This window comes from Orbicella franksi, chromosome 13 (genome assembly GCF_964199315.1).
Source record: "Orbicella franksi chromosome 13, jaOrbFran1.1, whole genome shotgun sequence".
NCBI lineage: Eukaryota > Metazoa > Cnidaria > Anthozoa > Scleractinia > Merulinidae > Orbicella > Orbicella franksi.
Window position 1 is genome coordinate 18,293,221 of NC_138157.1, and position 17,060 is coordinate 18,310,280.

Here is a 17,060-nt window from a genome sequence, read left to right on the forward strand (position 1 = left end):
GAGAGTTTTCGTTCGCAAATGAATCGTTCGGTAGATTTTGTCACACTGACAGTGGGAAGATTTTGGTCACATGCTAAGCAACCTGTGAATCGAGAGTGTCTCAAAATAACGTTACAGCTTGAGAGAGAGCCTTTGGCTTTTTGTTGGCTTATAATTATTTTCATCAGTTTCATAACAGTACATTTTTATCGGTTGGTTCTGAATTAGATACTGGGTTCGCTTTGTTTTGTTTTTCAGCAACATGGTGGAATTTTACTGTTACAATTTTTATTATGCTGTGTCCCGGAGTCCCACACCCGCGGTGTGGTAGTGGCGTGAAATTAGCTTATTTGAAATGGCTTTTTCTGTCTGGAATGGCCCCTGTGGCAACGGTTAAAAAACAAAACAACATATTTACTGGGAAGTAGCTTCCTGGAGTAACCCAAATTTTAAAACAAGCAAGTTTCTCAGTCGGTGAGCACAAGCACAGGACTATACAGGCATGCATGACAAAAGCATGACTTTTTCACGCATCAGTAAAGTTTGAAACTTTAAGCAAATTAGAGCCGTCACAACAATATGATTGTTATCTTACTTGCTGTCTTAAAAGATTTCATTCAATGGGATTCTCTTCAAAATAGGAGGAATGCACAGGGCAAACCCATGAGATTTCGGTGTTCAGAAAATCATTTATGCGCTTATCACAACCAATGTTTTACCAAATCCTAAAAGACAGAATCGCGGAATGGCAGAACCATGGAAATCCCCTGAAATCCTAAAAGACGGAATGACGGAAAATCACCCGAATTTCCAAAAGACGGAATGATGGAAAATCACCTGAAATCCTAAAAGATGGGATGATGGAAAATCACCCGAAATCCTAAAAGACAGAATGATGGAAAATCACCCAATATCCAAAGAGGAGTTAGGGAAAGTGAAAAAAGGCACAAGTTTGTGAAACCCCCCTCCCTGTGTAAAATAATACTGTCTTTTGTTGTTGTTAAGAATTTGTTATCCTTTAGATTTCTACTACCAATTCTCGTGTAGCTTTCGCAAATTACAGTCGAACAAAGTGACAAAATCGACAATTTCCATGTGAAAGGTTGTGTCACACCATCATTCTGTCATGCTGTGCAGAAAAAGCGAGGTAAATCCTAAAAACCACAGATCAGCGGTGATAACAATGGGGTGACAGGCCTACACAACTCCTATCCACCTGCAATAACTGCTTTGAGAGTTTTGCTCGAACTAGTATATGTACTCCCCCCCCCACCCTGAACGACAAGGCTACAAGCCTCCTAACAAAGGAAGGACTATTAACAGTCTCCAAAAAACCAGACAACATCGCAAACAAAAGCAATGACGACCACAACGTGGAGTTGGATGAACAATCATAGGAAGAACTCCTAAATTCAGAGCTTTTGCCTGAACAAAACCACACAATATCATAAACAACACGCAAAACAGTACACAAACTTGCGCATGAACATCTAAATTTGCAGTGCCAGAACAAACAAACTGGAAGGACAAAAACTCGATGAAATTGATGCAACAAACATAAGAACGTCTCTCTAAGAAAGACCGTATAGCTTTCCGCAAGGAAAGCTACAGCTATCTCTGGCAAAGCCAGACAAAGATAAATATGACACCCATGACAAGAAGCAGCATAACTTGCAACAGTTAATCAAACAGCTGGGTCTGGCGTAATAATACAAAATGCAAGTAACCAATATGTTCATGAAAACTCTACAAATTACACGCGGATAACAACGGAAACCACACAGACCTATGACCTCTATTAACAACTCTACTCTGGTGACAAGTCCTCCTAAAAACACAGGATTATTGCTTAGCAAAATATTCAAAGATCCCCCTGTTGTACAATATATACAAAAGGGGCAGATCCTTAAAGATATACTAGTTCAAGCAAAAATTTCAAAGCGGCTATTACAGGTGGATAGGAGTTGTGTAGGCCTGTCACCCCACTATCACCGCCAATCTGTGGCTTTTAGGATTTACCTCACTTTGTCTGCACAGTGTGACGGAGTGACGATTTGACACAACCTTTCACATGGAAATTCTTGATTTTGTCACTTTGTTCGACTGTAATATGCGAAAGCTACATGAGAATTGGAAGTAGAAATCTAAAGGATAACAAATTCTTAACAACAACAAAAGACATTACTATTTTACACAGGGAGGGGGGTTTCACAAACCTGTGCCTTTTTTCACTTTCCCTAACTCCTCTTTGGAAATTGGGTGACTTTCGGGTGATTTTCCATCATTACGTCTTTTAGGATTTCAGGTGATTTTCCATCATTCCGTCTTTTAGGAATTTGGGTGATTTTGTGTCATTCCGTCTTTTAGGATTTCAGGGCATTTTCTGCCATTAAGCTGTTCAATGATTCCATCTTTTAGGATTTGTGGTCATTTTCCATGATTCCATCTTTTAGGATTCGGGGTCATTTTCTGCCATTCTGTGATTCTGCCATTCCGTCGTTCCGCCATTCCATCATTCCGGCTTTCAGAGTCACCCTTCAGTGGTAGTGTTACAAAGCGGTTCTGCGATTCCAATGGTCAAATTTTCAACTTGGCTTGTTAATTCGCTGTGTTTTGATTTGAATTTCGCTTTGCGTGGATTTACAAATCACGCATTTGTTTTGAACTGAAGTCCTGCTTTGTTCACCATAACAAAGCATCACAAAAGGAACATTGGTTATGAATAACAAAGGCTAACACGTTGGCCCGATCACGTTGGCAAAAACACATTAGGGGTTCATTGAGAACACGTGTTTTATGTTCGCTTAGTTCTGAGCGGTACTGTAAGTATAATTTACAACCAAGTTTTCACCCCTTAGAAAATTAATAAGCATACCAAGTCTGTGCATGCATGTATATATTTTCATGAGTAGACTCACCAGATTGACCTTCTAAAGTTGCAAGTGAGGACAGTGTTGATGGAGTGGGCGGAGGAACAGACGGCTCAGGCTGAAAGTGCACCAGAAGCTCTTGCATTGCTCTGCAGTGACAGAAATCAAGAATACATCAACTGTGTGACACTGTAGCATTTATCTCCATTGGCTTTTTCTTGCCATAACAATGTTATCCTTGAACAGATCTTTACCATAGAGTTTTCAAATCCAGAACAAATTCCAATGTTCAGAAATGTTGCTTGTTTTTCATAATTTAAATGCAAAAGGCCCAGTTGTTAAAAGGTGATTATTAAGGTACCTTAATGCCATCTTAATTCATCTTAATGCCTCTACCCACAAGGATTCTCAAACCAAAGAATTTAGAGCAACAAAAAAGCCATCAGATGATTATCAGAGGATTTAGGGTAAGTTCTGTTATACCAGATTACAAATCAATGGCCAAGCAATGTTAATCAAAAACTAGATGTGTTTATAAGGATATACATCAGAATATACAGGACAATTTTCAAAAATAGCATTCTGACAACACCAGACAATGCTCAGAAATTGTCAGGAAATCACTGATAAAAGAAAGAGAAATTTGTATTTCAAGACACCCACATATTATTATTTACTTAGTAATTTGGAATAATTTACACTTGAAAAAATACCTATAATAGTTGGTGCAAAAATATATATAAAATCAGAATAAAACTTCCTTTAATAAGCCCTTACTTGGTTTGAATGCAATAGAGCTGTAACTGAACACCATATTTCTTTCCCTTTTTATCTCCAGCAGCTAACTCTTCTAGTCCCACATGTGATGAATGAATATCATCCACATCATGGCTTTCTCCATTTTCCTGTCCATTTTGCTCTTCATGTGACTTAAGTTTGAACAACTTAACTTGGCCAACAACAAAACTAAGTAGCGGCTGCGTGAGTAGGAACTCTGCCACTGATGTGACATGTGCTTGACCATAGGTATAGTCTTGATGAAACATGAGTACATAAATAACCTGGTTTTTGGAGGCAAGAAAGATCCCTTTACTTCAGGCTCAGGTCACTCAAAGGGTGGATAAAGCTAGCCACAGGATACATTACTATCCAGTAGATGAATGAATTACAAAACAAACCACACTATATCCACTGGATAGTGATTTATCAGGTGCATGGCATTTTCCAGCTTTTGCCAGGTCCAGAACAATAACTGTAGTATGCCTACAATAACATCTGAACATACAGAGATGAGGTCTTACATGTTGACCATATCTTGGAAACTACATGTATCATTACATAAGAGGGGTGGTGAATGGTCCTTCAAAAACACTGGATCTCACAATAGTTTAGTCAAATCTCACAGGTCTAGCAATTTCATTTTCTTAGCAGTTATGTGCATCTCACAGTCTGATGTTTTTACAAAGCTGTCTTAGGTTCTTGCCTTTTTGCAAGTGACTCAGATTTGATCTCTCGTAAAAGCATTTACAATTGAAGACTTATTTGTAAGACTTCACTCTCATACTAACTCTGGGTTTGAATTTCAAGACTGAAAATCTCACACTCGCAGTTTCACAATTTAAATAGTCAAAAATGAAGTGTCTTGAGCTAACAAGGGAAAATGCTAGCTAGTCTCACCATGTTGCAAAGTCCTGCACTTATCATTCGCCACTACTTCTAGTCTGGTGTAATGATGCTAACAACCAAAATTTAATGCAAACATTTTACCCTACATGTAGCTCATTAAAGTTGATCTTTTGAAGATTGGAGTTTCCTCATTTATTTAGTTTGTTCCAACTGACAACAACCAGAATTTGAAAGAATCTGTCCAAGGTGTTGAACACAATCCAAAAACCCGATCAATCCAAAATTTATGAAAATCTATGAAACATTAATTACAGTAGGGACACTCAAACCATTAATATTTTTTGAACATTTTTGTTTTCATGACTATAGAATGAGGCCTGTTCAATGTACAAGATTTATCATTTTTACAGTGTACAAAAGCTAATACTTTAGAGAAACCTTATTTGCCCCAAAAATGTACAAAAAAGCCGAGTGTTCATGGTTCAAGTTTCTTCACTGTAAAGGAAAACCTGAACTCCTTTGGGAAGATTCTAACTTGAAACACAAACAGATTGGAAACACTAGTAGAAAAAAACACCTAAACACTTGTCTAGTAAATTAATAGCTAAGCCATTATTTTATACCTTTTTGAGAACATCTGAAATAACCAAATACGATGCTGAGAGGTCCAAGCTCACTTTCAGGAATGAACGATGGATAGGACTTGAAAGGGAAAACATTGCTGTCACTATGATTTATTCATCAATAAGTTCACAGTAAATCATTGTCACAATTAATTGGCCATATGTATTACAGGGCCATCTGTACTACTGGCCAGCTGGCCAGTCCATCAGATGGTCAGTCAGGACTGAATGACTGACTGGCTGACTGATGGGCTGATGGACTGATGGACTGATGGATTGACGGACTGATGCACTGATGCACTGACTGAATGAAACAGTGAATCAATGAATGGAATGAATGAATGAATGTCAGCCTACCTGACTGGCTGTCTGACTGTTTGTCTGTCTGACTTATTGATTGACTGTCTTATTAACCACTCAGTCAGTCAGTCAGTCAGACAGTCAGTCAACTGCGAGTCAATTGAGAGCTAGCTATAGCAGTGTTTCAGCCAGAAAATTTTACTTGAGGGCCAAAGTGGCCCCTGAAGATCTTTTTTAGGGGCCAATTTTTACAAAAGGGGCCACTAAATAGAAAGCTACAGAAGGAAAAAATACATCAGGGTACCAAGAGAAATAAAGCAGTGTATTAGGATCTATGATAAAATTTAATAGTAAGTGCTTTTTGAAGGGTTTCTACCACTATTGGATGAGAACCTGTGAAAAACCTGTGAAAAACCTGTGAAAAACCTATGAAATAACATGTGACACAGAAACAGCCTGTGAAAAAACCTGTGAAAAAACCTGTGAATATTGCAAGGGCTAAATTTTGTAGAAAAATCACAAAATCTAGAACCTGTGAAAAAACCTGTGAATTTTAAGACCTATGAAAAAACATGTGAAAAAACATGTGAACAAAATAGATCGTTTTCACTGTCACACAATAAAAAAATAAATCGAAAACCATCCAGTGGAAAAAGCTATGAAATTATGATGTTATAGAAGATAACTAAATAAGCCATTTCTCCAAGTTTTTTTAGCCTGTGCGTTTTCCCAAACTTCAGATATTCGTCGAAATGTTTCGCCGATATTTACAAAGCCCAGTATGAAAACGCCATGTTGGTGTACCTCCGTGGTACACCAATACAGCGGCCTGAAAATAGTGTGAACATCTGGAACTTACTTTGGCTATCTTGGCAACTGATTATGAGTACTGATCAAACAAACATTTACATAAGCACTTTTCCTAATGCTTTAACTTCTAAAAAGGCTCAAAATCATGGGATAAGTATATATTTTTCAACAAACTTGATCATAGCCTTGCGTCACGCACCTCCATTACCCTGAAATTCAAAATGCTCTGGATTCCAAACGAAGCACGCTATTGAGCTGTAAAATTGTAAGCAGATATAAATATACCGCCTCTTGTGCCTGATGAGGACAAAAACTTTGGTGGCTCTTTCATTTTGGATTTTAGAAAGTGATGACACCTCGTGAAAATGATCTATAGGAAGAAATTTCACTTTTAAAACCTGTGAATAAACTTGTGAAATAACCTGTGAAGAAATTTCACTGAAAATATGCTCAAAAAACCTGTGAAAAAAGCTGTGAATAAGCTATCAAGACATTTCACTGAAACAAAAAACAGTGAAAAACCTTTGAAAAAACACATGAAAATTAGTATTTCACAGGTTTTTTCACAGGATAATTCATAGGTTTTTCACAGTTTTTTCACAGGTTCTCATCCAATAGTGTACTCAATAAAGTTTTTTTTGAATCAGGTACTTGTATGAAGGATCCGTGCATTACAAGAGAACAATCCTTAGCTGTACATGACGGAGTCAATGATCAAGGGATTGCAATGCATTATAGGGTGATTTCAAACATGGTCAGCCATTTGGAAGTTTTCCGATATGAGAGAACCAATACAGCAAAGCAAAAGGACAGATTGACTTCTTTTCTTATGTTGAATGTTTTAGAAGCAAAGATCTTTCAATATGATTTTCTAGAAGGACATAATGTGTGACAAAATAACTGTTATTGATCGTCAACACAGAGAAATATAGTCGCCATTATGCCGTAATATGGCGACTAAACCAGAATTTTTGGTCGCCAAGGATGAAATGTTAGTTGCATTGGCGACGGTATCGATCACAATTTTGAGTCCTTGGATGGCTTTTAAAATATTATGCCTGTGTTAAGCCTGACGTCTTGTAAAAGGAAAGGGCCAAATTGGCCCTTTTTTCGTTTTTCTGGGGGCCATCTCTGATTGCAACACAGGATTCCCGCAATGGCACACTCTGGCAGAAACACTGCTATAGTGTGTTACTCAACTGTGGTGGTGGGCTGTTAGTTATGTGTTGGCAAACTGGTGATCTATAAATTGCCATCAAATGATTGGTAAAGCATTTTTTTATTATCAAAAGCCATGACTAGGGGTGAAGTAGAAACACTGAGTTTCATAATTTAAATTATTCAAACAACTCACCCAGAAGTTGGCACATCTTGAGATGTAAATCTGCAAGTGACATGAGCAAAATCACAAATATTACTTTAACCTAAAAGAACAATGTGATTGATTACATATCATATCATTGCAAGTTTCTGAGAGTAGTTTACCTGATTGTTTGCAAACATGTCCATGTAACTGTGCACCAAACTTTAATCTCTCTGTTAAACTCGGCCCCTGTAATTAAAAATCGCCACATTGGAAGACTGAAAAGAAGAAAAAACATAATACTGTTATTTACCAACAACCTACAACCAAGAGTACTATTAATGAGTTTTCAGTAAATCAATGGTAGCAATTAACATTGTCAAAAAAACTATTTTTGAGGACCTAGCCTGACTACACAGACATGTATGTATTTTATATATAATACTGTAATATAATAATTGAAATCATACTCTTCAGTTTACATCAGTGAAGCATGCAATGTAAAGCTATACCCTTCAACACTTAACGCTCTGCACTCTACCTTCACATCCAACGTTTACACCCTACATTTTCACACAGCACTAGAGTGCATGATGTAGAAGTGCAGAGTTCTCCACCCAAAACAACAACTACACAACAATTTACACTCTAAATTCCACACTCTTTATCTACACTTGTAGAGAACACCAGAGTGCATAGTAAAACAGTGGAAAGTAGACAGTGTAGTACACTGTCTATACATGTGAACAATTTGCATGAATACTCAGCACCATCTACTATACAGAACTCCACACTCTACATTCTACTCTCTACACTCTCAAACACTCAACACTTAATACTTGACATACACTCTGCATTAGAGTTCCAAGTGTACAGTGTACAGTAGAAGCATAGAAATGTTTCTGAATATAAATGAAATAGGGACTTTCCTCCTCTCAAGCAAGTTGCAAAATGGGAGGCAATGAATTTTCAGTCAACAACATTGTAACAGGTTAAGGTAGGATTATTGTCCCATCACCTATTCACGAGGAAAGCAAAACAACAAGTGTCCCACAATGTTTGTCCTGTGTTCATTATTACCCATGGTGCTGCAAATTTGCCCCCCAAAACTAAACAAAATGCTAACAGGAGAGTTCTTGGAATGACATACCAAATCATGCTAATATCATTCTCTAAATTGGAGTATTTTCACTCACTCTTTATCTTGTGAGGTTTGATTGTCGGTAAAAATCATGCAGGACAAAGGTTGTCCACCATGAGGCTGGAATTCATGCATACACTCTACTTTGTCAGACAGCTGCCAAAACTTAATGTAACCATCCTCACTGGCTGTTGCTAGTACTGAACCATCTGGTGAAAGAGCTCCCTCTGATATTGGCTAAGGAAACAATTTTACAACTTTAAATTCTTTCTTTAACAGGAATTTTTCTATGGTACGTTTAATACATTTTGGTGATGTTTCAAGGATGTTTATGTTGTTTCTTAAGGCCCTTAATAACAGAACCTTTTTGACTGCTTTGAAACTGTTACTTAAGACCTTCAGGGCATAAAAAAGGGCTCAAAACATCACACACACAAAAATTGGACAGCCCAACCTAACACACTTCCTGCTAATGAGACAATGAGAAGATTGTAAAGAGGTGAAATACTTCAGAAAAAGTTTAATGTTGATCAGAAGTAATTTTCAAATAGTGAGATCAGTTCAAAGTATAATGTGATTATAAATAGCATGTAATAATTATTGTTCTTATAACTAGACTAAACAGTCAAATAAACAAACATCACTACCTGGTGATAACTGCGAACATGTTCTTACTTGGTATGTGCTACAATGTGCAGTTCCAGAAAGTACCCAGACCCACCCAATGGACAGTCACTGGAAATTCCAAATGGGTGGAGGTCTCTACTGCTAAAATTTGTAAAGGAATGTATGACTGAATCCAGGTGGGTGGGAGGTCAAACCAAAAACCTTCCACGTGGGGATAGGGATATTTTCTAGTATCATACAATCTGGTTTGGTATCTAGTGAAAAATTGTTAAGAAGGCCCAAGACTCTTCAAAATATTCCTCACACAACAAAAATTAATGGAAGTTATAGTGTTTTACCTTTGAGTGCCCATCTCGGATTTCTAGATATCCTTCTCTTTGTTGTACTTCGTCAAACGACACTTCTGCTCTTCCACATGATTCAGCCAAAGCATCGATATCTATTACCTCCACCTGTTAAATGCAAGATGTTGAACATGTTTAGTGTGGCAGGGTGTTTTGTAATGCTGCCAGAAATGCTTAAATTGACACAGTTTTGGTCGCCTTGTGCCCTATCAACAAAGTTCCACTTTTACTTCTTATCAAGGGACAAACAACGTTTAAGTGAGGAACAGTGAATTACATGCACAAAGTGAAAAGAAGTTCTACTTACAGGAATTCCAGGTTGGGCAAAAAATGATACTGAAATATTAATTTTGCAGAGTACCGGTACCACTTGAGGTTTTCAAATGTGCCAATTTCTAAAAGCATGCCTGCATTTATTAGACATTACTCAGGATTAGTAGAATTCTACTAGTACACTTAGGCAAATGCTGAAATCTGATTGGCTGAGCCACTGCACACTCTCAGCCATTAGCGTGCAGTGGCTTGGTGTGGTCAACAAAATTGCAACGTTTCCTCGTTTCTCCAAAGTTTTGAAAGAACATTTAGAAATAAATGGATAATCAAATTCCTGAGAAGACTATACGGAGGGCATTAATTTTTCTGGTTTCTTGAACTAAAAAAGCTGCGGATTTTTTAAAGAAACTGATAAGCGTGCATACACAACTGCAAAATTAATGTCAAAATGACAATTCAGTGCGTGCAAATTCTCCAAAGCATGAAGTTTAATACTAAGACCAGAAATAATTCAACTCGTTATTTGAAGGAAATTTCAGTTAGAATTCTACTCTAGCAATTAGATTCACTCCCAATTTTTATGAGGCGATAGTTGATTCGGTCTTAAGCCTCAACAACTATCACCTCATAGAAATGTCGAGGTCATAATCTAATATTGTTGATTAGAGTGTCCTTTCCAGGACCAATAAGAGAGGACACATGCCCCATAGCCTAAGCATCACCACGGTGTTCATGATGAGATATGTGTGTCAAATAGCAAATAAAGCTGAACCTCTCTAAAGTGGCCTCCCTTAGACAGAATCAGTGTGGCAGAGGAGTGGATGCTGTAGGGAGGTTTCCACAAGAGTAAAAAGTTTAAGTTCGTCCCTGGTTAGGACGGAAAATAGATTGTGGAGAGGTGGCTGCTATGAAGTCTCTATTAGCCTACTGAAGGTAAATCCTCATGGAGACATCATATCCAAGAAGTGAAAGGATGCTCTTGTTTCTAGAGACATCACAAGCACAAACAACTTACACAGTAACATCTCCACAGTAAGAATATAATAACAGTGGAGTGAATGAACTTGTACTTTAAACCCAAAAGAGTAACAACCTGATTTCCATGTGTGATGGCCAGTGGACGGCCTTCCTCTCCAATGGATTCTTCACTCCCTTCTTGCTCCTCAGCATCAGGCATGTAAGGAGTCCATATCAGTCGGTGATACTCTGAGAGTGTGCTCGCTGGACGTTTAATGTGAAGTTTTACAGAGTATCTAAGAATGGGTTAAGGTGTGTATTAAGCAACCAACTATTATAAACTGTTGTGATTTTACCAACTAAATTAAATGTCGATGTAGAAGCAGTTCTTCAAATTAGGTGTAGATGTAGTTCTTAAAACACCTCACAAGTACAATGTGTTAAGTTGAGGTTCTACAATCAATTATTATTTTGCCAGGATGAAACTATGGATTACCCTTGCTAATGATACCAAAGGATACTCTAGTTGGCCATTTTCTTCATGGATGACCCAGATGTAAACATTTCCGCCCTCATCAACGCATGCCAAGGTATTGGAGTCTTTGTGGGAAAAAGCCAGCTCACTGATCATACCAACAAATCCCTTGATTAGAGTCCTAGATGCTGTCTCAGGGTTAAGGAGCCTTACAACATAACCTTGACGACCTGAAACAAACATTGTTGTTATATAGCTGGCGTTTTTCCTGCTACAGTGCGCCCATTCAGTGGCTAGTTCACGGTCACATGACATCTAACAATGAAACTGTTTATAGCCAAATGCCATGAGCGGGCAACATTGCAAAAGCTATGACGTCAAACAGGAAACAGTTTACTGTTACCCGCAAAATGTTGACTGCTGTTGCACGTGATCAAACTGTGCAGTTGAAGGTGGCCTGATGTTGTCGCTGGAATCTCAGCGCGTTTTCCACAATTTGCTTTTGTTTTGTTTTGCTAAATAACAAATCACGTAATGACTGGTCCCTTTGGGAACAGTGAATTTTGTTTCCCTTGGATCTCAATGTTTCCCTTGACTTCATCTTTGGAAACATTGAGATTTGCGGGAAACAAAATTCACTGTCCCCAAAGGGACCAGTCATTAAGTGTTAAATATTACAGGTATCTTTGAATCTCATGATTTTAAAACTGTTCAAACATGGATATTGCATGACATCCTTGAATCACATAATTTTAAAACTGTTCAACCCATGCACTGTCATTAAATTTAGGAAGAACTTGGGTATAAGTGATACCAAATTTGGTCAAAGGTGGAGCAAAGGCCAATGCTCATCACAGCCGATTAGAGCTGGTACAGGAGTAAATGGGGTAAAACAAGCAAAATCATAACTGTAAATGTACTTGGATATCTGACTTTGACTAACATAGACTTCTATCAATTTATTTCTCTCTTTTCTCTTTAGTTTTACTTTCCATTGAGAAGATACATCAAACAATTGAGATGGTTGAGTGTTTACCACTTTTCCAAACAACTGAAAGTTTTGTTTAAAATATTCTTTCTGAGGTGTATTTTGCACTCCCTTCTCAGTATTTGAAAATGTGATGAAACATGTACTCTCATGTTTGATATCATTTAGACTAATTTATTACCTCTTAGAGCATAAGCAATACACTTGCTGCTGACGGCTATCAGACGTCCCCTATAATACCTCAGCTCCCAGTCATAATTCACCATTGAATTAAACTTAATCTATAAAACAATGAATCAGATATGAGAATGTGACCATGTTAAGCTCATTTCAGCTTGGAGAGGTTGACAGAGTGAAAAATAGAGCTGGAAAAACCTATAACAGGTACTATAGGGAACAAAAATGGAGACATTCTGATAGATAATTGAAAAGAAAACTGTTTCTTGAAAGGTTTTTCCAATTGCTACAGATGCAATGTATTCTAACTCACCTTGTTACTCGCCGTAACACTTGTTGGAGTGGATGAACCACTGGTTACAATTTCAACATCACTTCCATATACCGACTGACTACCTTCGTTATCATTGCCTGTCATGTGTCTGTAGAAGAAACAAAAATATACAGCAACAGACACGTAACATTCAGTCAGAGGTATCCCATGGGTCACTATTATAGTGCTTCAAATCAATTATTGTTTATTTTTTTCTGTTGAATCTGGTTTCTTACTTTGGTACAAGATAAACATTAGCACCTGAAAAAGACTTTTACTACACTGAAGCTAAAGAAAATCACTGAAATCCTGGGAGAAAAATATTTCCCTATTCTATGGCACAGCATCTATAGCATTTTAGGTGGCTGACAGTGTTGTACATACTCTCTTTTTTTCCCAAACAGTACCATAATCATGTTACCATTAATCTTATAACTGATTAGTAATACCGGTAATATAAAATCAACAGCTTACATGACTTGTTTTACTGGTTCAAGAGACATTCTTGAAGCAACTCCTTCACTATCTGAAGTAGACACATCAGATATTTGTCCCTTTCCCTTCAAAAGAACAAGATAAGAAACTTGGATTAGTCCTAAAAGTTTTCACAACCATCAGAAACTCTTCACTGCATGCTACCAACCCTCCCTCTCCCCTCCCTGACACTAGAATCAGAAATTAAAGGTACCCTACAGAGACACCCTTTCCCTTTCCCCTCCTCTGACACAATGTGGTACATGTTATATCATTTATTACACTCATTTTGAAATCACTCCTAGGAAATCTGATTGGTTCTCAGCAATGCAATTTATTCAGGAATTGCAGTACTTTTTGCTCAACATTGCACCTTTTCAGTGCAGAGTGCACTATTGGGATGGTTATGGGAGCTGCCTGCCGCTAAGGAACTAAGGCGCTATGGCGCTATGGCACTATGGCCCTATGGCGCTAAGGTGTAAACTTTAATGTTTGTTTAATTAATTAAATTCAATTAATTAATTAGTCTAGAGGCAAGGAAGTAGTGAGGGTAGGGTGGGAAAGGTACATGTGTACTCTACGTAAAACACATTTCATCGCCATCACTTAGCTTTGAACATCGCAAAGCTATATATTTGTTTCAGGTAACCCCTTGCTCTCCTTGTGGTACAATAATCTCCTTAGAACAAAACTAATTTGCCCTAAATGCACGCGTAGATTAGTTAGCGTTCGTGGCTTCTCTATCAGGTGAAGGATACATTGCATACGGAATCACGCACAAATGTTGAGTGCTTTTACTTATGGTAGAGCTCAACATGTAAGACACATGCGTTCTAGCATCGTTAGTGTTATACACTATCTTTCCATGTGGTATTTTATATATCATGTCATGGCACCAAGGACGGCATTTATTTTTCAGGTAGCGCCAATTGTCCCTTTTTATTGCAAAACTGAAACGTTACTATGGCTACGTAGCTTTTAGAATTACACACAGATCGGTTCAACAAATATCATCTGCTGTTTTCAATCTACAACAGTGTGCTTGTCAGGGTTCAAATGTATTGCTTCTCCTTAACGGCTTGTTTATTTCTTGCCTTAATTGTGTCTGTAAGAGAGACCAAAAAGTTCCCAAGTTAGTGGCTTTAATACTCCGCAAACTGTAAATTTGTAACAAAAGAAACCAGGAAAATGCTCAAATATTGCTGCAGACACCATGGCATCGAATGAAAAGCGCAAATTAATTTAATCAGTCTTTGAGGAGACTCATTCATATTGGTCAAGTAGCGCTGTTTATCTTCAACACTTTTCGTTGAAATGCTTCTCAGCCATCAATATCATTGTGTGTTAATTTTGAATTGTTTTATTGTTAACAACAAAGGTGGCAACAGAAAAAGAAAGTGGTGTTTCGTGACTATCTGATAATTAAATTAGTTCTTGTTCATCGGTAAAAATTTGCATTTTTAGTAAAACAACATCGTTTCTGTTCCGTTTCTTCATCACTACATCAGATATTTAACTTTCTTTCATTTATCTCCAAAAAACAAGGACATCTTCCATATGTTTTGGAGAAAACAAGGGTTTCATATTACATGCCTTTGCGAGGAAAACAGAAGTATCAAGTTACAGAGATGGCATGAAGAGCTAAATTGTCACGTTTGCTGCTTCAGCATATTATTGAATTTAAAATGAACGAAAATCAATGTAAAACACCAGTAGTAATAAATTTGTGCGTAATTTTTGGACCTTGAATGAAAATACAACCTTGAAACATACACACTGCAAAGGGGAGAAGCTGTAGCAGACTAACAAGGTAGACACAAACCGGAAGTGAACCAAGCAGGGGTGACTACTCATGGGACTACTGTACCAGAGCTATCAATTGCGCTCTGCACTATCTGAGATTGTCTCATTAGTTTCACAGCCCATGAGAATGAAACACTTAAACCTAAACAACCAATCAATCAATGCTTGTTTAAAGTAGCCACTCAAATTGCAGGGAAGCCAGTGCGAATTTTAATGCTTATCAATTAAAATTCAAAATTGATAGATGAAATCATTTCCATTTCATTTAACTCAGAGGTTATACAGTGTCAACAATTTTTACCCTTCTTAAAGGTGAAAGTGAACTTGCTGTCGATGCTGTTTCACTGCAACAAAGAAAAAACAATGTGGTTTAAAACAAGATAAAGCATAACAAGTTGTAGTAAGTCAAACCAGAATTAAGTTGAATCTGAGAAACACGTGTGCTTGACATTTTAAAAACAGCTGTGATAAAAATGTGGAGATGTAAATGTACACAGCAGTAACTTATGTGTGCCTTATGCATAGCACTCTGGCATGTCAATGCATGGTCTCTTGAAGGTGGAGTTTTGGGGGTGGGTGGGGATGACATGGCTATTTCCTCACTATTTCCTTCCTTTTTTTGTCTCTTTCCCCAGACATGCAATGTCTGTTTGACAGGTGCCTGCTAGTTCATACCTAAGTTGTTGTGTTTTGCTAAACGAGCAGGCCACACTTCAGTTTAATCAATCTAAGTGTGATAATTAAACAGGCCCATTTCAAAATGTTAAAATATTCAGAGTAACCTGACAGCAAGGTTTAGGGGATTTATTTATTTACTCCTCGACTCTGACATTATTTCTTTTGTTCTGTTAATCTAAACCTTTGCCCCATCTTTAGCCTGCAGTGCAGGCATTATTTTGGAACGAAACCAGGTTTTCAATGTCACCATCTTAGATTGTAATTGGATGCTTGACTGGTAGAGGGGTTGGGGCAGAGGGGGGCAGAGGCCATTTCTTCCATCTCACACTTAATCCCTTAGCAAATTTTCCCTCACCCCAACCCTCCACAGTTACCAAATCCAAGATGGCAGCCTAATACGAAAATGTGCACTTACTTGTGCAAAATACGCCTGCACTGCAGGCTACTCCATGTTAGAATTTCAATATTTCAAGAAGGCTTATTTGAGTCTGGTTTGAAAGATTTTCCTTTATCTCATATTAATTGATTATTGTCAGAGAGAAATCAAAATAAAAACCAAACTGATTCATAAAAAAACAAATCACTCGGTTCAGAGTCCTGTTCACTGGCTATGACACTGCACCAAGTTTACACATTTTTACACAGTTTACCTTATAGAATCATCAGCATCTCTTTCTCCGGTTTCTTGTCTTTCTAAACCATTACTTACTTGATTATCTGCTAATGCAAAAAGGATTAATATCATTACTACTCACAAATGTTATACTTTGATATAAAAGCATTAAAAACATAAGAAAGAGAGTTGTATAAGATTCCACACAAGTTCAAAAAATTGTTTTCTTTAAATCACCCTGATTGGTCATGATCAAATTATTAAGAAACTAAATGTACAGTAACAATTTTATTTAATAATGACAGTAAAGCATACTTATTTTTGTGTATTACCTCTGGATAACAAAAGCTAAGATGTTGGGTAGGTTCAGCAAGAAGAGACTTAGAAACAACTTATACACAACCTGTTAAACCCATTGCTAAAATTAATGTGATACTTGCACACCTATTGCATGTTATTTGTAAACTGGTGAATTGACTGACAGTCTTATATGCTACTTAGCATTAAGAGAATAAAATATATACGTAAGTAAATGTGTTGTGTGACACTAGCTGAGAAACTAATAGCATGGCAATAAAGCATTCTGATTGGTTGAATTTAGTTACTGGCCCTTTTAGTTACCCTTAATAGCCATGTATAGGAAATAAAAGTAACTTCAATGCAAGTACAGTGAAACCTGTATTAAG

The 17,060-nt window shown here is 37.4% G+C and overlaps 1 protein-coding gene across 2 annotated transcripts in view; it reads right to left on the minus strand.

The window, feature by feature from the left end:
- LOC145466054 (enhancer of mRNA-decapping protein 4-like) overlaps positions 1-17,060 on the minus strand; it is a 30,996-nt gene that overhangs the window by 12,237 nt on the left and 1,699 nt on the right. Inside the window, exons 2-15 of one of the 2 annotated variants that reach the window (XM_081449831.1) lie at positions 16,412-16,478; positions 15,385-15,427; positions 13,281-13,366; positions 12,807-12,915; positions 12,498-12,597; positions 11,375-11,558; positions 10,990-11,149; positions 9,618-9,731; positions 8,708-8,889; positions 7,694-7,789; positions 7,563-7,592; positions 5,099-5,177; positions 3,627-3,910; positions 2,898-2,998 (exon numbers count right to left, since the gene is read on the minus strand). In XM_081449831.1, coding sequence (XP_081305957.1) covers positions 2,898-2,998; positions 3,627-3,910; positions 5,099-5,177; positions 7,563-7,592; positions 7,694-7,789; positions 8,708-8,889; positions 9,618-9,731; positions 10,990-11,149; positions 11,375-11,558; positions 12,498-12,597; positions 12,807-12,915; positions 13,281-13,366; positions 15,385-15,427; positions 16,412-16,478 — 1,635 coding nt within the window. Of the gene's footprint in view, positions 1-2,897; positions 2,999-3,626; positions 3,911-5,098; positions 5,178-7,562; positions 7,593-7,693; positions 7,790-8,707; positions 8,890-9,617; positions 9,732-10,989; positions 11,150-11,374; positions 11,559-12,497; positions 12,598-12,806; positions 12,916-13,280; positions 13,367-15,384; positions 15,428-16,411; positions 16,482-17,060 lie in introns of both variants that reach the window. The other variant, XM_081449830.1, reaches the window with a different exon arrangement.